This window comes from Cataglyphis hispanica, chromosome 7, assembly GCF_021464435.1.
Source record: "Cataglyphis hispanica isolate Lineage 1 chromosome 7, ULB_Chis1_1.0, whole genome shotgun sequence".
Lineage (NCBI taxonomy): Eukaryota > Metazoa > Arthropoda > Insecta > Hymenoptera > Formicidae > Cataglyphis > Cataglyphis hispanica.
The window spans coordinates 2,659,939-2,679,611 of record NC_065960.1 but is presented as its reverse complement, the minus strand read 5'-3'; the positions used below and the strand labels follow the sequence as shown (position 1 = coordinate 2,679,611).

The 19,673-nt window shown below is 35.8% G+C and overlaps 1 protein-coding gene across 5 annotated transcripts; it reads right to left on the bottom strand.

Moving 5' to 3' along the window:
* Positions 1-6,217: 6,217 nt before the first annotated feature.
* On the bottom strand, positions 6,218-18,855 carry LOC126851202 (max-binding protein MNT-like). 5 transcript variants are annotated; one of them, XM_050594899.1, is made up of 10 exons: positions 18,570-18,855; positions 16,034-16,512; positions 13,173-13,244; positions 10,279-10,630; positions 8,931-9,099; positions 8,666-8,849; positions 8,177-8,433; positions 7,194-7,692; positions 6,883-7,020; positions 6,218-6,736 (listed from the first exon to the last, which is right to left on the bottom strand). In XM_050594899.1, the coding sequence occupies exons 2-10, from the start codon at positions 16,365-16,367 to the stop codon at positions 6,339-6,341; spliced, it is 2,403 nt and encodes an 800-aa protein (XP_050450856.1). In that variant the 5' UTR covers positions 16,368-16,512; positions 18,570-18,855; the 3' UTR covers positions 6,218-6,338. The 5 variants fall into 5 exon arrangements, with proteins under 5 accessions (XP_050450856.1, XP_050450857.1, XP_050450858.1 ...); XM_050594900.1 differs by lacking the exon at positions 18,570-18,855 and adding an exon at positions 17,825-18,097; XM_050594901.1 differs by lacking the exon at positions 18,570-18,855 and adding an exon at positions 15,183-15,300 and having other exon boundaries at positions 16,034-16,304.
* Positions 18,856-19,673: the final 818 nt, after the last annotated feature.

The window sequence follows — 19,673 nt, the reverse complement described above, 5'->3', positions numbered from 1 at the left end:
TATTTTGTAATGCATGAATTGGATACCGAAGAAGTTTAACAAGTCGGATCGCGGCTGCGCGAAAAATCATGCAAGAATGACGGTGCGCAATACACGGAAGGCCGGCCGCCTCGTGGTTTCTCCGGTTCTCCCACTCGCTGGAAGAGCGTACCCTCTTCGTCCTCTCTACTCCCCTTCTTGAGCCGAAAACACACTCTGCGATCTCTCCCGTCCAAATCTGGTCTACCGCGTTTTCACAATATGTTTTTATACAAACTCGTTAAACTCCACTGCACCTTTCGTGATTTTTTTTTGACAATTCCTTGTGATAACATGTGACCGGAAACGCAATCGTCTATGTTTTATTTGTGGATGCTAAATGTTCCAGTTTATTATCTCTCGAATAATCCGAATGGATAAATAAAAGATATATTTTTTAATGATAAAAAATACATATAATACGTGCGAAATATTTTAGCAACTAAAGTTTTTTTGAGGAAATAATTTTTACGATTGTACTGAAAGTTTTTAAGAACGCGCGGTTCTGGACTATTAAATGCAAAATAGTCGAGGTCGTCCCCACTTCATTCTCAAACCGTGAAATTCAGGGCCGTACCGGTATCGTGTTTCGTCCAGGCATTACATTCCAATACATTGAAACAGATGCACGATTGTATCCCCATTCATGTTACTCATATGCGTCTAACACGTGTGGGAGGGATCTTGTGTACTATTTCGAGGTTCACTGTTTGGGATCTTTGCGCTCAAGTCCTATGACTTAGTCCGAGGAATCTTCCCCCTTCCCCTTTCCTCCGCGTGTCTCTTAATTATATATATTAAGATTTGCTGTATATACAATCGAAGTCAATAGAAATTACGTATATAAATACAATTTATGGATTTGTAAAGTTAAAGAAACAATAGCTGAACTATTCATCAGTTTATTTGTGTGCAAGTCAGCCGAGCAAAGAACGCGTTGATCGATTTTATGAACTCAATGATGGAGAGATTTTTACAGTTGACCTTACACATACAAATCGAACAAAAGCTAGAGTTTCAGTTCTTAGAAATCTGTTTTTTTTTTCAGCTTTAATACATGACGAACATGTTATCACGAGCACGCTCCGAATGGATTTCTAAATTCTCAACAAAAGTATATAACTTATAATTTATACATAAATAAAAGAGAAAAATTAAATATCTGAAATTTGCAAAAATTGGTTTGATAAAGATCTCTATTAAATAAAATCAGACTATAAAACGATATGATAAAAATATTATCTCAGGAAATATAGAATAATTCAATTCATATCTTAAGGAAATAAATCAACTCTTTTTCTTAAAATTCTTTCTGTTAATGTTATCTAAGTGTTAGTGTGATCTGCAATTTAGAACGTTCTAGATTTTTGTAAATTTCACAAGAGGAATCAACGGATTGACGTAATCGAGCATTTGCATTGATGTCATGCACACACGCACCACACACACACATTTGACACACTTAACTCTAAATACTAGCTGTTGAAAGGCAGATATCCGATTTTGATTCTCACATTCGGTCTGTCTGCCTTCAAAGACAATTTCTTTCGATTCGCTTATTCAACTATACAGCGAATGGATAGAATGCGATTGCAATCGCAATCACAATTTGAAGGATCGACACCATGTTTACGCGACTCAAGAGAAGGAAGTGTAGATCACTATGACTAAGAATCTCTTCTTCGAAATCTTTTGATCACTAGTAATGTCGTACTATATAAGCGCACAGTGGTCCCGCCAAGCTCGTTATTCTCGGCTCGATCACCAAAGTCCAATGTTTTATATATTTCGCAAGATTTCTCGCGACAGAATATTCACCGGGATTGATCATGAATTAAAGAGCTTATTTAAAAAAAAAATTATCTTATAAATGTATTCTTCAAATTTTATATTCTCGAAAAAGAACCTTTCAGAGTTTAATAACACCATTTTTATCTTTAAATATATGAATTTGAGACAGTTTGCAAATAAGCTCTTGAATTATGTATTATCCATCATTTATTCGCGAAAAAATTCGTATACACACACGCGCACATACAAACAAACACACATGTTGCACATACACGTGAACAAGCATGCATAGTGTAGAATAGCATTTGTCATCGTCGTTGTTTATACTCGGCTGCCAACATCGAGCAGAGTCCCGAGCCGGCGTAGACAATTGTAAGGAGTTGATTAGGCAACTATCACACTCATCTTTAAATTTTTATTTATATTATTGTAATAGATTTTATCGTACCTTTTTTTAACGAAATGTATTCTTGCCTGCCAAGAGAACGCGAATCTCTTTGGCGACGCTTTTCGTTCCTTTTTTCCCTCCCTCGTTTTTAAGAAACGATTTAAGATCTTTCGGTCTTCCTCTTTCTTTCATTTATTTTACTCTCGTTTTACGCATAACAAAATCGAAGTGTATTGAAGGTCGAAGGACGTACAATCGTTTGCAGCCGAGGCATATAACAAAATTCGACATAGACTACAACAATAACTACTTTCTTACAACACGCAGCCTTACACGTACTTATTCTGCTCGTCCTCATTCATTCAAATACAATTTTCTGCAGATTTTATTATATAGGATATACACAACGCCGGTGTTTTTTTATTATCGGCATGACAATGTTAAATCGGGCACAATTCATCACGCTATATTCGTTAAGATCTTTTTCTATCTCTTTCTTTTTCTCTTTTTTTTTCGCATATTTATTGTATTTATATCTTACAATATCTCCTCTGCTTTTCCTCTCTCGTATTTATATACAATTTTTTTGACGTTTTGTAGAATACTAGTACATGATAATTACCAGCATCTATCTACATAGTAAACGAGAATTAACAGTTGATGTTTTTCTTCTTAATCGCTACTGTATGCTAATTAATCTTTTATTTATTTATATCACATTGTTTACATACACACACACGCACGCGCGCACACGTATGTACAGATTATTCATATTCACGCTTAATGTTTTACTATTTTTAGTCTCCTTTCATTGCAAATAATATTTCGGTCCATTTGACGATTTCTTCTCGCCAAAAAATTATTTACACGAGGCTATTATTATATCGCTTGTATAGTTTCCGACAGTGGTTTCAGTCACAATCAAACAGCACATATAAAATATTATTTTCACGATATTTCCCGCTTAATCATATATATTTTTTAAATATTTCTAATCATCTAGTCTCATTTCTCACACAATTTTGTTTCTTGCTCAATGTGCCACAGGGTATAACAATACGGCCATTTGTATTTATTGCACGACTTGAGATTTAATCGAATAAAAACGAAAATTTGCGACAAAAATAATTCAACAAAATTTTATTGATTTATATGTTGAACTATATTTGGAAAACAATTTTTCATCTCTATTACAAATTGAAAATTTTTCTTTATTTCCAAATTCTAATTGTAGAAAGTGATCATGTATCACAATTGATGATTAATTTTATATTTTAATTGTATTAATTTCTTCCTTTACATCGAAACGGTAAAATTACTAAATTTAAATTAAAAAAGCAAGAAAATAGTTAACGTATAAATCGTAGTGGCGTAAGATTTAAAAAAAAATTGTGCAAGCCTAATAGACTTTTTGTTATGCTAAATTTTTCTATCAGCAAAATTTTTTTCTCTGCATAAGGCATAAGATATAGTGATATGTTAAATGGTAATTTAACATATTTATATAACAATTTAACCAAAATATATGTTACAGATGTGATTTCATAACGCATTAAGATACGTATTTATATTCAAATCACTGTAATCATATATGATTAGATGTAATTAAATAATTTAAAGAATATAAAATATATATATATATATATATATATATATATATATATATATATATATCTTTCACCTTTATATGCAGATTTAAGAGATAATAACATTAAAATACATAAATGAAAGCTGAGATATCCAAAGAGATAGTCAATAGTCACGCATGCAAAAATATACGAAAAAAATATTATTGCATCATGTCAAATTACATCAAAAATGTACTTCATTATATAAACACACTATGCACTTAGAATACCGAAAGTATTTTATAAAATAGTTTGATATAATGTGTTGCTCAAATAAGCTTTTTATTTTACCGGTTATTATTAATGATCCTACACTTGGAGCATAAACGAAAAGCGGAAAAGACAATTTTACAAGAATATATAAAAATTTTACATACTTATAGAAAATAATAAAAGTGCAATAGGTGAATGAGTAGATGCAATTATTCCTACTTTCCTCAGAGATAGTTGTATTATTGTGTCTCTTTTATTTTACTGGAGTCATTTAAAGTTATGCATCAATCCAATCGTGCATTAAATGCTTGTATAATAGGATGAAACATAATGCACATGTATATATAACAGAAGTATATTACAATAATGAGGGCAACTTGAAATAAGCGTTTCTAAATCTTACCACATAAAAAAATCATCATGATGATTTTAATAAATTATAATTATGCGCTTGTGAAAAGCACAAAATAGTGATTTGTTCTGTATGTATATAATATGTTATGTATGTGTGTGTGTAATAAATATAGAAGAATAAATACTTAAAATATTATTACAAATCTAAATTATTTTTTTTTGCCATTATTTTTAAATAATTTTTGCTTTTACTATCAATATAACAAGAAAGATTCCATCTTGCGATTGAATTGTCGAAACTAAATAGACTCCATAGGGAGTACAATATCTATTCTCCACAGCCACCATATGAAAAATTTAAAAACACAAAACTTATTATAGTCTTCGATTTTCTATTTTTTTGATCAATAATTAATTAATTAATCCAACTTTTCCTTTATTATCTCAATTTTTTTTGCAAGATTTTAATATTACTAATATTCTCATTCTTTTATGATACTTTAAATGTATCATCAGTATCATTCTCTATGTAATATTTTTTTTCAATTCTAATAAGGTACAAAACTTATTAATTTATAGATCTCACAAAACAAGTATTTTAAAATTTACATAAAAAATAAAATTTGTTTTATTGCAAATCAAAATATTATTTTTTTTTCCATATTACCTGTAGAAAAATATTTAGAAAAGTATTTAATATCTCCAAATAACAAACTGCTTAAAAAAAGAAAATTATATGTCAAAATAAGCATAATGAAAAAACTTTTGCTCGAGAAGATGATAAAAAAATTATTCAAATAACATATATTACACGGAAATAGTTTGTTAAATTAAGGTAGCATGATTGTTGCCATATACATACATATATGCACCGTTATTATTTTATATATATTTGTGTGTATAATGACTTAAACAAGTAATACATATTAGTATATAAACACATTTCAAATTGCTATCCAGACTTCGTCAAATTCTACATCATATTGATCTACCGTTTGTCAATGTATAAATACATTTACATTCAATTTGAAATGTGTCATTTGCTAATTATCACACCACTGTTACCTCTGTTCTAACTCTTGCAATATTTTTCTAGAAAGCAATTGAAGATTGTGATTTAGCTCCAATGGTCAGCAAATAACAGAGTTTTTAAGCCAACTGTTAATGCTACTGTTATTGATCAGATTGTAATTTCTAGTCCCTGCAGCAATTATATTGGGTTATGATATTAAAAGCGAGAAATCATGTAAGTTATTTTTTGTACAGCCAAATAAATTAGTCTTTTTGCATCACTTGTATTCAATAATATATAAATCTATGTATATCGAAAATACATCAAAAAATTTTTTCTTAGTTTTTCTACAATATAATAAATATATAATTTAATATATGTTTATATTATAAATCAATATAGAGACCAGGAGCTTTAAAAGCATTAATTTATCAACATGCTGTAATAAGCTTTCTTATTCTTTTCTGGACACTTGGACTATGGCCATAAATTAGCCCTTTGAACTTTATTAAATTTATGTAATAATCTAATTTTCCTAACAAAACTAAGGTACAATATACATTGCATGAGTTGAGCAAGGTCTTTTTCTCACACTTTCTCAGTCGATTTCTTCTTGGGAAAAGTTCAAATTTTGAATTCAATCCTTATAGGACACAATTAAAGTTTCAAAATGCAAGGCTATCTCAATATAAGGAATAGCACAATGGACAAAGACTTTGTTTCGCTAAAGATTCTTTAATAATAATAATTGCCTCTTTTTTTTATGTAAATGGTCATAATTTTAGGTCACTTATTGTGTCACTAATTCGTCAATTTCAACAAATAACAAAAAATATATTTATTTAAGAACATAAAGACTCCGATTAAAAATTCCGACAATCCATATTTTGACATTCCAACACAATCAGATTAATTTCGTTTTTCCTTGATATCGTCAGACAGTCGAGTTCGAAGTTGACGGAGGTTGTGTACTGGAAGCCGTCGTCGACGGTAGCGTTGTTGTTGACGAACTCACCACGACAACAGGTTTCACTAAAGTTGTGGTGTTAAGGTACTGAGCATTCACGAGCGGCATTTGTCCTACGGACTTGAGAATCGGAGTGGTAATCATCTTCCCTGCTAGGCTAGACGGTGCTAGGATGTGAGCGGTCACCTGATTACCCTGAGAGACGACTGTCATCGGTGTGACGATTGGAGTCAAACCGGAAAGAGGCGTGTGCTGACCAACGATATGGGCTATACTTTCTGTGGTAGAAGCGTTCTGCATCATTGTCGAGCCTGATTTTCCCGTAGTAGTTTGAAGCGACACTCCTGCATGGCTTAAAGTTAATCCTGCAATCAAAAAATATAACAAACATATCAATTTTTGTCTTTCTTTTCTTTCTACTGTAATTATGACAGTAGTTTGCGAAAACAGAATTAATATTTTAAATGTATAGCTAACATAGAGCCTAGTTAGTTCACATATTGATACACACCATTTGCTGGAAGTATATTCAGTTCCGCACCACCGGGAAGTCTTGCTAATTCCGAGCCATTGCCTCCGACCAGCGTTACGCCACTAACCATTTTATGTGTAGTCTGTGCGTCACCCGTTCTTATTCTCGTTTGAGTATCTGAGAAAATATTTTTATTTTAGAAATCCGAGAGCTTGTTTATTCCGTCTGCGTTACAGAGATCCTAAATAAACGTGAGAAAGATTTTTAAGCCATACGTTTAAAAAAAAATATCGTGTGTAGATTTTTATGAAATTTGGTTTTATTTAGATTAGATTTCTATAAAAACTTACTTGACACATTCAGCGCAGGTGAATGTGTGGCGAGAACCAATGGCCGGCCTTCGTTCCCCGAGTGCACAAATGTGACAGGTCTAACATCACTCGCGGTCGATTGCATGGCCAAAGCCAGTGGCCTGTCATTATTGGACAGATTAGAGTGTACAAATGTTACTCTGCTATCATTGGCGGTAGACGAATGAACGACTAGTGCCACGGGCCTTGGCTCATTTCCAGTGTTTGATTGCACAGCGATTAACGGCGGCCTAGATTGATCTGAGGAGTTTTGAACTGCCAATGTCAGCGATCGAGGTTCATTATTGCCAGCGGTATGGGTGACCAAGAGCTGCCGTGTATCACTCGGTACCACCCTAAGCCCCGGTCCGATGTGCTGCAAAGTCGGCACAATAGTTGCAAGACCCTGACTCGTGTTCAACATTTGAGCGCTAATAGGTAGGTGTAGCTGATGCGATTGCTGCACTATATTAGCCGTGGATGATGTAGCGATTTTTTCCTGAAACAAAAATATCTTTTCTTATCTATCTTAGCTTTTGTAATTTATCGAAACCTTTTGATTGACAACAATTTGCAGCAGGCATTTGGCAAGATTTGATCTTGATAAACTTGACTATCTGGGTATATATATATCTATTACAATGCGACATGAGATAAAGAAATTAGTAAATAAATTATATTGTTTTACATAAAAATTAAAAACATGCAATGATTGATGATGTTTATAGATGGCAAACGTTATTCGGCAAGTTTTATAAGCTCCAGTTTAATGAAAGAGTTTCCAGAAAAAGAAACAGTATTATTAAAAAAAATCATGTCACGAATTTTCAAAGCCGCTTTTAGTTTAGTCTATTAAGCGGCTCTGCAAATGCGTGGTAGTTTACTTTAGCATCAAATAATTTTCAAATCGCAATATCTACGATTTGACCTTGGATATGATGCCGAAATAACTTTATCATTGTTAAATTAAGAAAGCTGAATACCTGCGGAGTAGGAATGCTAGATGTAGGTGCTGCTCCAGACATTGAATTCGCGGGCGGACTTTCTCTGGAACCTCGTGTGAGATTTACATCTTGACAAACAGCACCAGAACTTGCGGCTTGATTATGGATATTGGAAGTCGTATTAGTGGATTGCAATGTTTGCGGTGGGCTAACTGTCGTCACGCTGTTCAGACTACTCGTGCTACTATATCTTGTACCACCTCGTGGGAGTCCGGTAACATCAACTTCTACACTTTCTGAAATTTGTAAGGGAAGCATTTTATGAAACAAATTTTTTTTGACAATAAAAGCATTTGCTTTCACGAGATAAAAAAAGCTATACATATATGTGATATATATATTTTTTTTTCTTAAACAAAATAAAAAAAATTAATTTAATGAAAGATAAAATTAATAATATATATATTCCTCAAAAAACTGTCAAATTTCTGCATGTTTCTCATTGTTTAATATCACAAATGTATTTACCATTTTTGGCAATTGTCATATCCGTCCCTGAATTTTGTTCCAGCAGAAGAGAGTTGATGTCGATATGATCCCAAGTCGCGTTCAGTTCCTTCTTCAGTGCCATCAATTTTTGTTGAGCCGCGATTTTCTCTCTCGCAAGTCTTTCCATCTCGTGCTCATAATCTTGGTCTTTCTTTGTCAATGCCTGCGAGATGAAAGAACAAATAATCTTTCTTTCTTGAAAATATGTTTATAAATTGTTCGTTTTTAAGTATGTTTAATATACCCGTATATATTTGTTCGCCGCATGAAGAATAGAAAGATTCGAAGATTTCTTCTCATCTTGCGATGGTAGCTGCTTCTTCAAAATCTCAAAACATTCTTTGAGATGCGCCCTACGATTCTTCTCCAACTTATTGTGTACTTCCCTCGTACCAGATCGAATTACGCATGGTCTACCAAGAAGATATAAATCATAAGAATATATGATTATATAGAAATAAAAATTAAAAAATTATTTCCTTAATCTTTGATACAATCTGAATTTTTTAAATAATTCTAATTAGAAATGTAACATATATATATACACACACATATATATTCTTTTGCTTATAATTTAATTTGTTAATATTAAATTGATAAATATTTCTCGACCTTTTTCACATATAATATAAAATGTTGTTATGTAATAACACTAAGTATTTAGAAAATACATAATTAATACAATAACGCGCAATAACATTTGTACATTTAGCAACATTTTAATTAATATGCATTAATCTTGAAAGTAAGAACACAATAAAATGTAAATGAATATAAGAGAAATATAATTCACTAACTTTGGAATTTTTGTTACGAGATATTAAATATTTTACGCCAAAAATTGGCTGCAGATAATGTACATTGTAATTGCATTTTGGAAAGAAAAAATTTATCATGCTCATTTTGATTAAAGTAAATATAATTCCGCGAATTCTTTTATTCTAATTCCTTAAAAAAGGAAATCATTATATAAGTAAATCTTCTAAAAAGTTATAGTATTGTTATCACAATATCTGCAATTATAATTGTAGATATTGTGATAACAATACTATAACTTCTCGCTCTCTGATGCAATTATGGAGCAACCTAAGTAACGTCACACGTTATCGCTGCGCGACAAGTGACATAGTACACGTGCCATTCACCTTGCACACGTGCACAGCGTAAATAGGTATACTGGTCTGTGTAGCATTGGCGATGGCAGTGCTCGTGCAGGGAGATGAAGCGAGAATGTGAAGCAACAGGCTAACATCGATTTACAATGGAATGTGTGTTAGTATGCATATAAGTATGTATCCGTCATAAAAACATATTATCATATCTTAAATAAATTTAAACAAAAAGAGAAGATAGAGGTAAATATGAGATAAAGATATAATGTAACAAGTAAACAATAAATAAGACATTATTCTCTCGACTATCATAAAATCAAAATTACTTTTATTGTTAAAAGAAAATTGCTATGTCACAGAATCACTCTGTGATCTCAAAGTTTCAAAGAATCGTATCTAAAAAAATATGAAGAATGCAAGAAAAAAATAAAAATAAAGAGAAATAAAAAAATATTATTGAAAAATTAAATACAATCTTACCCACTCCGATGTTTCTTATTATCGTGGTTCGTTTCAACATCGACAACGAGGTTGCCCACACTTTGTTGAGATTGATTCGGATTATGATTCTCCACATAATGGTTAGATGTATTATGATGTTCACTATGATTGTGATGTTGATGTTGTTGTTGTTGTTGTAACTGTTGCGAGTGATGATGATGATGATGGTGATGGTGATGATGATGATGATGAGAGGTGGAGTGAAGTGCAGTTAGCTGAACAGAATTCGATCCAGTTGATAACGGCACGGTGGCTCGCGTATTAGAGACTGCAGAATTCTCTCGTGATGTAATCGATTGATTCGTCCTGTTGTTTTCTAAAGGTTCCTCCTCTGTAACATCGTCAAAATTATTTGATTTAGATACATAAATCATTAAAAATTATAAGTTAGAAATTTATTTTTAAATCTTATCTTAAAAATTCACATTTTAGAATAAATTAAAAAAATTTTTTTTTGTTATTAAGTATGCTTAAAAATCATGACACATCACAGTGGAACACTCTGCGCATACACAAATCATTCATCAAAATTATTTATCATTAAAAAGATTGCGTTTGGAAACGTTACCCTGAGGATAGAGCCGGATGAATCATGATGGGAGCAGGATGCGAATAGTTTCCAAACAGAATTCCAGAATTATTTGTTATAAATCAGAGAAAGCTGAAGACATAAATTATGACAAAGATAATCAACCAATGTACGATTCGCAAAGATTTTCTTCATCAGTTTTATCATCATAAATAAAGTATATTTTAGAAATATTAAAGTATGTAAATTGATATCACAATTGATTTTTCTTTTTTTTCCAAAATCAAAGTGAAATGTTTACAAAATAATGTTATAAAAATGTATAACGATTGTATTGAAATGTATAGCGATTAAAATTTACTCAAGTCACGTATGTAAATCTTCTAAGCAAACAATGGAGTTATGAAATATAATTAGAAAAAAAACATGAAGAGCATGAAGAGAAAAACCTCAAATAATGGGATTTATGCTAGAATATATCATTCGTTGGAAGAAAAAATTGTAGTACAGCGGCATTTATTTTGCTTATAAAATGAGTTAACATTGAGACTCAACAGAAAATAAATAATTTGATTTCATCAAAAAAATTTATTTTATAAAAAGGTTTAACTATCCATCGTATAATCCAAACATACTTATATTCCTATGTTATAATTATTTTGGTAATATTATCTTTAATTTTTAAACAAGTTATTGATATTATGTAATATGGATAACGCGCATTTTTGGACACACACGAAAAGAAACTCTTACCAAGCAAATAATGCCGTATCCATTTTTTTTTTGGTGGAGGTGACATGCAATCGTTGCTACGTCGTAGCACTTCTCCGTTGTTAACAATGTCGATTATACCAACAACTCGCCTCGGTATCAACGGCAGACTATTCGCATTCATTAGACTGCTCACGATATTATTGGTCTCGCCGACGTCGACGATGGGATTGCGCGCATTCAGACTCACATGCGTTTGTATTGTCGACGACATAATTCCTTCTGATACCAGAAGGACCATCTTTTTCAAAAATCACTAATCGAAATATGGGCAACCGAGATTTCCGCTTAGCTTCCTTTCATTTCAGGAAAATCAATCGATTATACATCATATTTACTATATATCATCAACATCGCAAACGCAACATCATCCGATGGTTAAATTTCGCGATAACTTCGTTCTTCTCATTCTCTGAAAATGCTTCTCGAGAGAACATCTTCCACCATAGATTTCTCGATGAACATTTTATTCATAATAAACTCGATTGTCGTATTAACATTCGCAACTTACTTATGTATTTTAAACAAAGCAGAATTAGATCAATTTGATATTTACGAAAAGAAATTTTGTAACGAGAAAGAATTTTCATTTTTCGCTGACAATGAAAAATAGATAGTATCCTATTACACTTTACGCCATTTGCTATTCTCACAAAATATAGTTGAATTTTCACTTCGTGCGTCTCTTTATTCCTATACTCGTTATAGAAATCCTTACAGGAGGATCTATAACTCTGAGTCTCTCTTTTAAGATTCTCTAACTCGTTATTGTAATATATATATATATTATTTGAAAAAAACACAATTCGGTGAATTGCGTGTACGCGCCAACCGATCAGCTGATCTTGACCTCGTTTTAGATAGTGATAGCAACCGATTGAACGATCGCGATAATTGATCAGATGACAGCAACCGAAAGAAACTCGTACTGCGTAAGTCGCGGGTACCGACTGAAATCTGAACTTAAATGCCGCCACCTCCGATCTGAGGCGACGTCCTCGAGCCTCCCATCTAGCTAGACAGCGGTGGTGGTGGTGGCGCGGTAATGGTAGTGACACAACTTCTCTTCAGTCTCTCCTGCACAGTGACATTTCTACCTTTATGGGAAGTGCTTTCAGTCATCATTCAGCAGAATTATTCTGCTTAAATTACATGAAGGACTTGTTTCATCGTGATGCAACACTTTAATCGATTCTATCAGAAATAGTATAGCCATGTTTAAAGAATATTTGAAGTATCTCTTCCAGAACGGCAAATTTTCAATCTTTTATATGTCGGTTATGATTATATGTCGATGTGATGCAAGATAATATTCACACTATAAAAAATATATCTTACATTTGCAATTATATCGTATACTTATTTTCGTGCATATTTAGCGCATATGCATAAGCATGTAACTTCTATCACAGATCTATAATAATTGATATTTGCAGATCTATATATTCTGTATTGTATTACGCCGCTGTTAAATATTATTTAGATTAATAACAATGTACGTATATATGCGCACGCTACGCGCACACACACACACATATGCATACCATGTGCACATAAATAAATATAAACTCACCATCAATAATCAGCATCTTTTCCTCACAAAAGAGATCATCTGGCTCTGTGCGTTCTTTCTTAAATTTAGCACCTGCGAACATAGAAATAATTATTTGTTAAGTATATCATAAACTTTATCAATTCATATTTTATGAACAGCAAAAATATAGATAACATGTTTTCACATACATATCTATCTCTATTATATCTATCCCAGATTTTTGCGGCCACATCGTAAAGGCAGTTTTTTTTTAATAAATCCACAGAATAATAAAGAATGGAAATTTGAAAGATGTGCATCTTCATACGCTACGCCGATGAGAATAGATGAGGTTAGGTTAATATTTCTCCCACAATACACATATACAATCTGCAGCGAATGATAGTCGTGGCTACGGCGTGGGAGGTGTGCACGAACGCGTGTAGAAATACAAGGATGGGGAGAAACTCGCCGGAGCAGCTCCACTCCATCCTTGCTTCGATTCGCTTACCCAGTGCCCCTCTCTAAATGCGAAAAGAACCGGCAACATTGCACATTGATTACTACGCCACGCGGCCAGTCGCGCGTGGGAGGGATTTAGCCGGGGACAACGCGCATGCGCACTCCAGCGGCTGATTTAATCGCATATGTATGTGTGTGTGTGTATTCATTGGTCGTTGCCGATTACACTCCGCGTGCTATACACGTGTTCGATCTTTTTGAGGGGATCATTATGTGAACGTTATATAAAATTATGTACAAATATAATTCTCCGCTTAATTACTTTATAACACAAAATAAATTATTATTATGTAACAATATTTTCCTTTTGCTATTAGATCGCAGTCGTATACTCTGATTGTCTCATTATATAGAATTAATGTTATCAGATCTGCGATACGCCGCAATATAATGTTTACCTTGTGTCTAATATCTCGCCTGTATGAGGCGTAAGATACGAGGAATGATAATCATGACTAGAGTGGAATTGCATCCTTTATTCGCGTATAAGATAAATGGATTGAAATGAGTTTATCACACATTTCCCGTTTTATCAGGTATAATCACGTATTGTGGATGGTATAGCACCTCGTATTCCGATAACAGATCGAATATACAAAAATAGAAAGGAAATTATAGCAAATTATTTAAATTATCCATATTATGATCGAAATTATACGTTGCGAGTGATTCAAAGATTCAATTTCGCAAGAATTTTACTTATATATAATACATTATGCATTATATGAATATAAAATAAGTATATAAAATAAGAATATCATTCATAAACTTACTATACCTTGTGTTAATCTTTCATTAAAAAAATAATTTTTTGTACATATATACAATGTTATTAAAAGATGACAGATAGAGAAAGGAAAAGAGGGGGCGAAGAGAAGGGGAAAAGAGAGAGAAAGAGGAGAGGAAGAGGGAAGGGAGGGAAGTGGAAAGAGAGAAGAAGTGGAGGGGAGAGAGAAAGGAATAGAGTTGGGGAAAGGAAGAGAGAGAGAGAGAGGGGGAATAAAAGAGGGGAAAAGAGAGCAGGAAAAAGAGAGAGATGGGAAATGACATCGGGCTGCGCGCGAAAGTAGATGGCGCGCTCGTGAATGAAATGCGAGTGACCGCTGCGCCGTAGTTTCTAGAGTCAGTGACCGGGTTTCCTCCATCTTCTATCCTCGTTCACATGTCCGACACACGTGCGCGATACCCGGATTTGTTACCATTGCCGTAGCAGCATCAGGATTGCCACTTAAATCTTTCCTGTCTTTCGTTTTCGCATCGCTTTAGATTTTTCATTCCTATAATCGTAACGATTTCACTCCTTTGTACTTTGTACACTCCTTATATTTTGAAAAGCATTTTTCGATGGCTTTAGAATGAAAGACAGAAAATACGAGAAATCAAGATGAGTTGTGACTCTTGAGAACTTAACATAGGTGCCCGTTTCAAAACATATAATAATAAATAGCAATCAAAAAGAGTGTCTTCATTACTTTCTCTTCAAGCGTTCGCCATGATTGAGAAACACTGTCACAAGGTAAATCATACCTAATTTGGAAGCGGTGAACGCGTTGATCATCGCATATGACTGCACGTGCCAGTGCTTCTCAATCCAGGTAGGCATGATTATTGACAGCATAGTGTTTTTGCTTCCCTCAAGCTCATTCTGTGATACATAGAGGCAATCACAAATGTTTTTATTATTTCATTTAACATAATAGAACTGACGTTATTTTTATATTAACGACGATAATAAAATCTATAATAATAAAATTTCGAGTAAATATTCACGAAAGAAAAATTAAATTTTGTCCTATGAAAGATTTAATTATTATATTTGTCAAGAAAATGGCATTGCGTTATTAATTATCAGCCAATTACTCGCAATACTGACAAGATTATTGCATCATGTACAGAACATGCAAGCAATTATTGCGCTTGATAATATAACGAAAATACTATGTATGACACGTGTGGTATTATCGTATGTTTGCGAGTAAAAACGTAGTAAAAGAGATTATATGGTTGAATTTATATATGTAATATTCCAAAACTTGATATAAGATATTTTCAGAATATCTTTTTTATAAAAATTATAAGCTAAGTCTGATAACATCTTAAAAATGTGTGTGAGTGCTATTTGTAAAGAAAAATCTTTTCACATTAAATTTACGTCTGTCTGATATGCGAATGTAAAATATTGATGCTTGTGATTTTTTAGTATGACAATCTTATTCGCGTCATGAGGCAAGATAAAAGAAAGCAAGGTAAGAGAAGATAAAGCTAGATAAAGTAAGGTAAAGCAAGGCAAGGTAAGGTAATGCAACGCAATACAATACTGTCTCTCTCTCTTACAACGATTCATAAAAGGTTGCCGAGGACCGGCGCGTGGTACTCACCACGTGGCTCAGAAGAGGCGTAAGTATGGTTAGAGTGGGGCGGCGCGGACACAAACGAGTGCTGGTCGGAAGAAGAGGAGGAGGAGGAAGTGCTCGCAAGACGCTCCCGCTTCTTCTCCTCTTGCTCGACATAATAGGCCGCCTGTAGCAACGTTTCCAGACTCATTCTGTGACCAATGTGCTGTTCCCTCGCGACGGACGTAGAAGGGGGAGGGACGCGATGATTATTGTAGTGGTGGTTCTGGTGGTGGTGGTTACGGTACTGCTGCTGTTGCGCCGGCTCTCTTTGTTGCTCGCAAATGTTTCCCAAATGATCGTGCTGATTCCGCCGCATCGAACCGCCGGCGTTACGGCGACCGCCGACGCCGCAGCCGCCGCCGGTTCCAGACGCCGGCGATGAATTGGCAAGCTAAGTCGCAAGCCCGGCCCACTCTGATTTTACTCGTCTCTATCTGTCGCTGTCCGCCACGTTTGACAATCTGCGAGCGAGAAAAAATAAATTGTTAGTAAACAAGTTTGCATTTTTATTAATAGATTCGGGGAAAGGTAACGATTTCAAGCACTGATAACCTCATAAATGGAATACAATAAAATGTTCAATCGAGTGCGAGAACTTTTCGAAAACGAGAAATGTAGACAAAAAAAAAAAAAAAAAAAAAAGTCGAGAAACTCACGATATCTTCCCTTCATCAAATTTGAGAATATAAATTGAAGAGAGAGCCGCGCACTTTATATAAAATTAGATTATCAAAATTATTTAGAAAATGCCATGAAAGTCACGATGTCGGTGTGCTACGAGAGTACGTCACGTGACGTATATACGTGACGTAACGCAGTCGCGCGGGAAGCATTTCTGTCCCCACCCCGGCCGCCCACTCGTGCCGCTCTTGCAACAGTGAACAGACGGAACGCGCCGCGCAGGCGCACAACGATGTACGGCGCGTTTTTTTTTACAGCATGGAATGGCAGCACGCATCTCAAGTTTGCGTTGCTGGAATCGAGCGGACAAGCTCAAAAAAGGGGAGAATGTTTTGATGCAACTGCAACTCGCGAGAAACGTATATTGAATGAGGTGTGAGAAAATTTCATTTCAAACATCGATGCGTTGTATATCGATTTCTAATTATCATATAATCCAAGAATTATAAATTTTGTGATTTGATCGATTAATAAAAGCATTTTGCTTCGAAATAATGCACGAGCTTGATGCATTGACCGATCGAAAATTGACAATTCGTACGATTACGTAAACATAGGATGGCATTTTCACAAATTGTGTTATTCACCCACTCGTGGTAAAAAAAAAGAGATCATCGATGACATATCTCATTACGTGGCATTGCGTGTGTAAAAGCGGTCACGAGATACATGCGATCAGTGTATCGGCGCATAAAATCATGTAATTCGCGCTAGAAAAATAGCAAGAAAGGAAAGAAAGGGAAAATTTATTTTGATCCGAGAACGCATTATTCTTCACCCGGATAGCAAAAGTAGTCATTTTTAATAATTCTAGTCTTATCAAGGTAACAAAATTTCCTACAAAACAAAAATAAATATAATGCTTGAATAATATAATTAAATTTGCTACATTTTAATCCTCGATAAGATTTCCAAAAATATGCACTTAAAACATTAGTAAAATTTTTGAAAAATATATTTAAAAAAATAGCGGACACAGAGCAGTATAGGGAAGAAAAAGTAAAAAAAAAAGTCGTCAATTCGTCGTAATAAAAACACAACGAAATGAGGCTTCGAGGCTTGGATGTGTTGATTTGGAAAGCAGTTATATACCTCGCCGGATGAAATCGCGAAAGCGTACGACATCGACGACGTGCGGTCGCATTCGCATTCTCCGCGGGAGACGCGCGGGCTTGGCACGAGAAAATTGTGGAGGGAACGGACAAGCGGGCACGGCCGCTCGCGACAGGATAGTCCGCAGCAATTAATCAGCAACGGTGACGGTGGTCATCGTCGTCGTCGTCGTCGACGAGTAAGAGAGAAGGCGCACATGCGGATAGCTCGTGTAGCGCGCGCGCCTTCGCGAAAAGTCAAGAAAGCGTACCACCGTGAACCGCGTGAGGTCCGAAACTGACAAAGCGACACGCACGTTAGAACGGTCGACGACGCACGCAGCGCCGGCCAATCGCGACCCTCGCGGTCCATGACGTCATCGGCTACATGCCGTACCATTGGCCGGTTCTATTATGGCACAGAAAACACGCCACGCAATCATCTCCGTACGCATGTTAATTAAATAGATGCTAGTAACGGAGGGAATAATGGTCCATTAAAGTTCGCAAACTTCTCTTTCTTTCTCTCCATCTCGCTCTCTTTTAGTATTCTCTTTTAGTATTATTCTTTTTTGCGCTCTTTCTCTTCGATGCGCGCGCGCGTTTCCTCCCTCTTTCCTCATCCCTGTCGCTCTTTCTCTCAAACGGGCGTGGTAGTTTGAGAAAGAGAGAAAGGAGATAAATAGAGACGGGGAGAGAAAGAGGAGAGACAAGGTACAAGAGACTGCATCTCAGCTAAAACTTACGCGTTAAAATACGTTGTATCGATGCACGATGCAGTTCCGTGATTCACACACTGGCCAGATAATAACTATATAGTGGCGAGTGGGCAATATCCTTGCTCTTTCTTTCCCCACTTTCAAAGTCACTCACTCTCTTTTCTCATTCGCTTGGCCGCCGAGCACGTTTTCGCGTATTGTCATCCAGGAGCGCGCGTGATTCGCTGGGGATGAAATCGACTCGAGGAGAGCAGCTGACAACGCCGCCGCGATGCAACGCGAAGAGAAATGCCCGCAATCACGTCCGCGCGACGAACCGACTGTTTCGGAGCGCGCGGCGAAACGCGGGTTATAACCTGATCGATCTGGCGCGTGGCGGTGGCATTTTACAAGAGCTGAAAACCACTGCGCATCAAACTGCCATGCTTGCTCGGCCACGATTCACGTGTCCGGGCACCGTATCGCAGGCCAATAGTCGTGCGGTTCGTGACGTCATCTGGCTGTATCGACGAATGAGCGCGGCCCATGTGACGCAGCAGTCCCGCTGGGCGTGTAAGACAAGTATCGCGGAACTCCAACTCCTGCTTTTCGGTCGCTCGGTCTCGCTCGGCCGTCGTCGTCATGTATATAGTCACACGGTAGACTCGCACATTCTGCGACTGTCCTTCTCTCCGTCGCGTTTTCTTCCTCGTGAGCCGCGATATGTCACACGCGCGAGAGTACGCTTTACCGTGGACCTCTCTGCATATTTTACAACGCGCGATCCGGAGACGTACGGATATATGACGTACGTGGAATGTGAGAGAACAGCGCGCACGGATCACACACACCAGACACCCGGCTCGCCCGGGCAAACACTCACGCCTCCGATCATAGTGGTGGCGGCGGCGTCACCCTCCGCCACCTTTTGTCACGTTCCCTCTCTGTCACATGGATCACTGCATGAGCGCGAGCGCGCGCGCTGTTGCCGTTTCTACTTGCTGGACGGAGGACGGAGCACGGAGCTACGCTCTATTGTTTACTTTCGCCGGTGCTTTCGCGGGCGCGCGTGCGTGTCAATACGTGTCCACGAGGTCGTCAGATGCAACCTCCGGTCACCTCTGGCTACCAAAAATATATTTTTGGCACGAA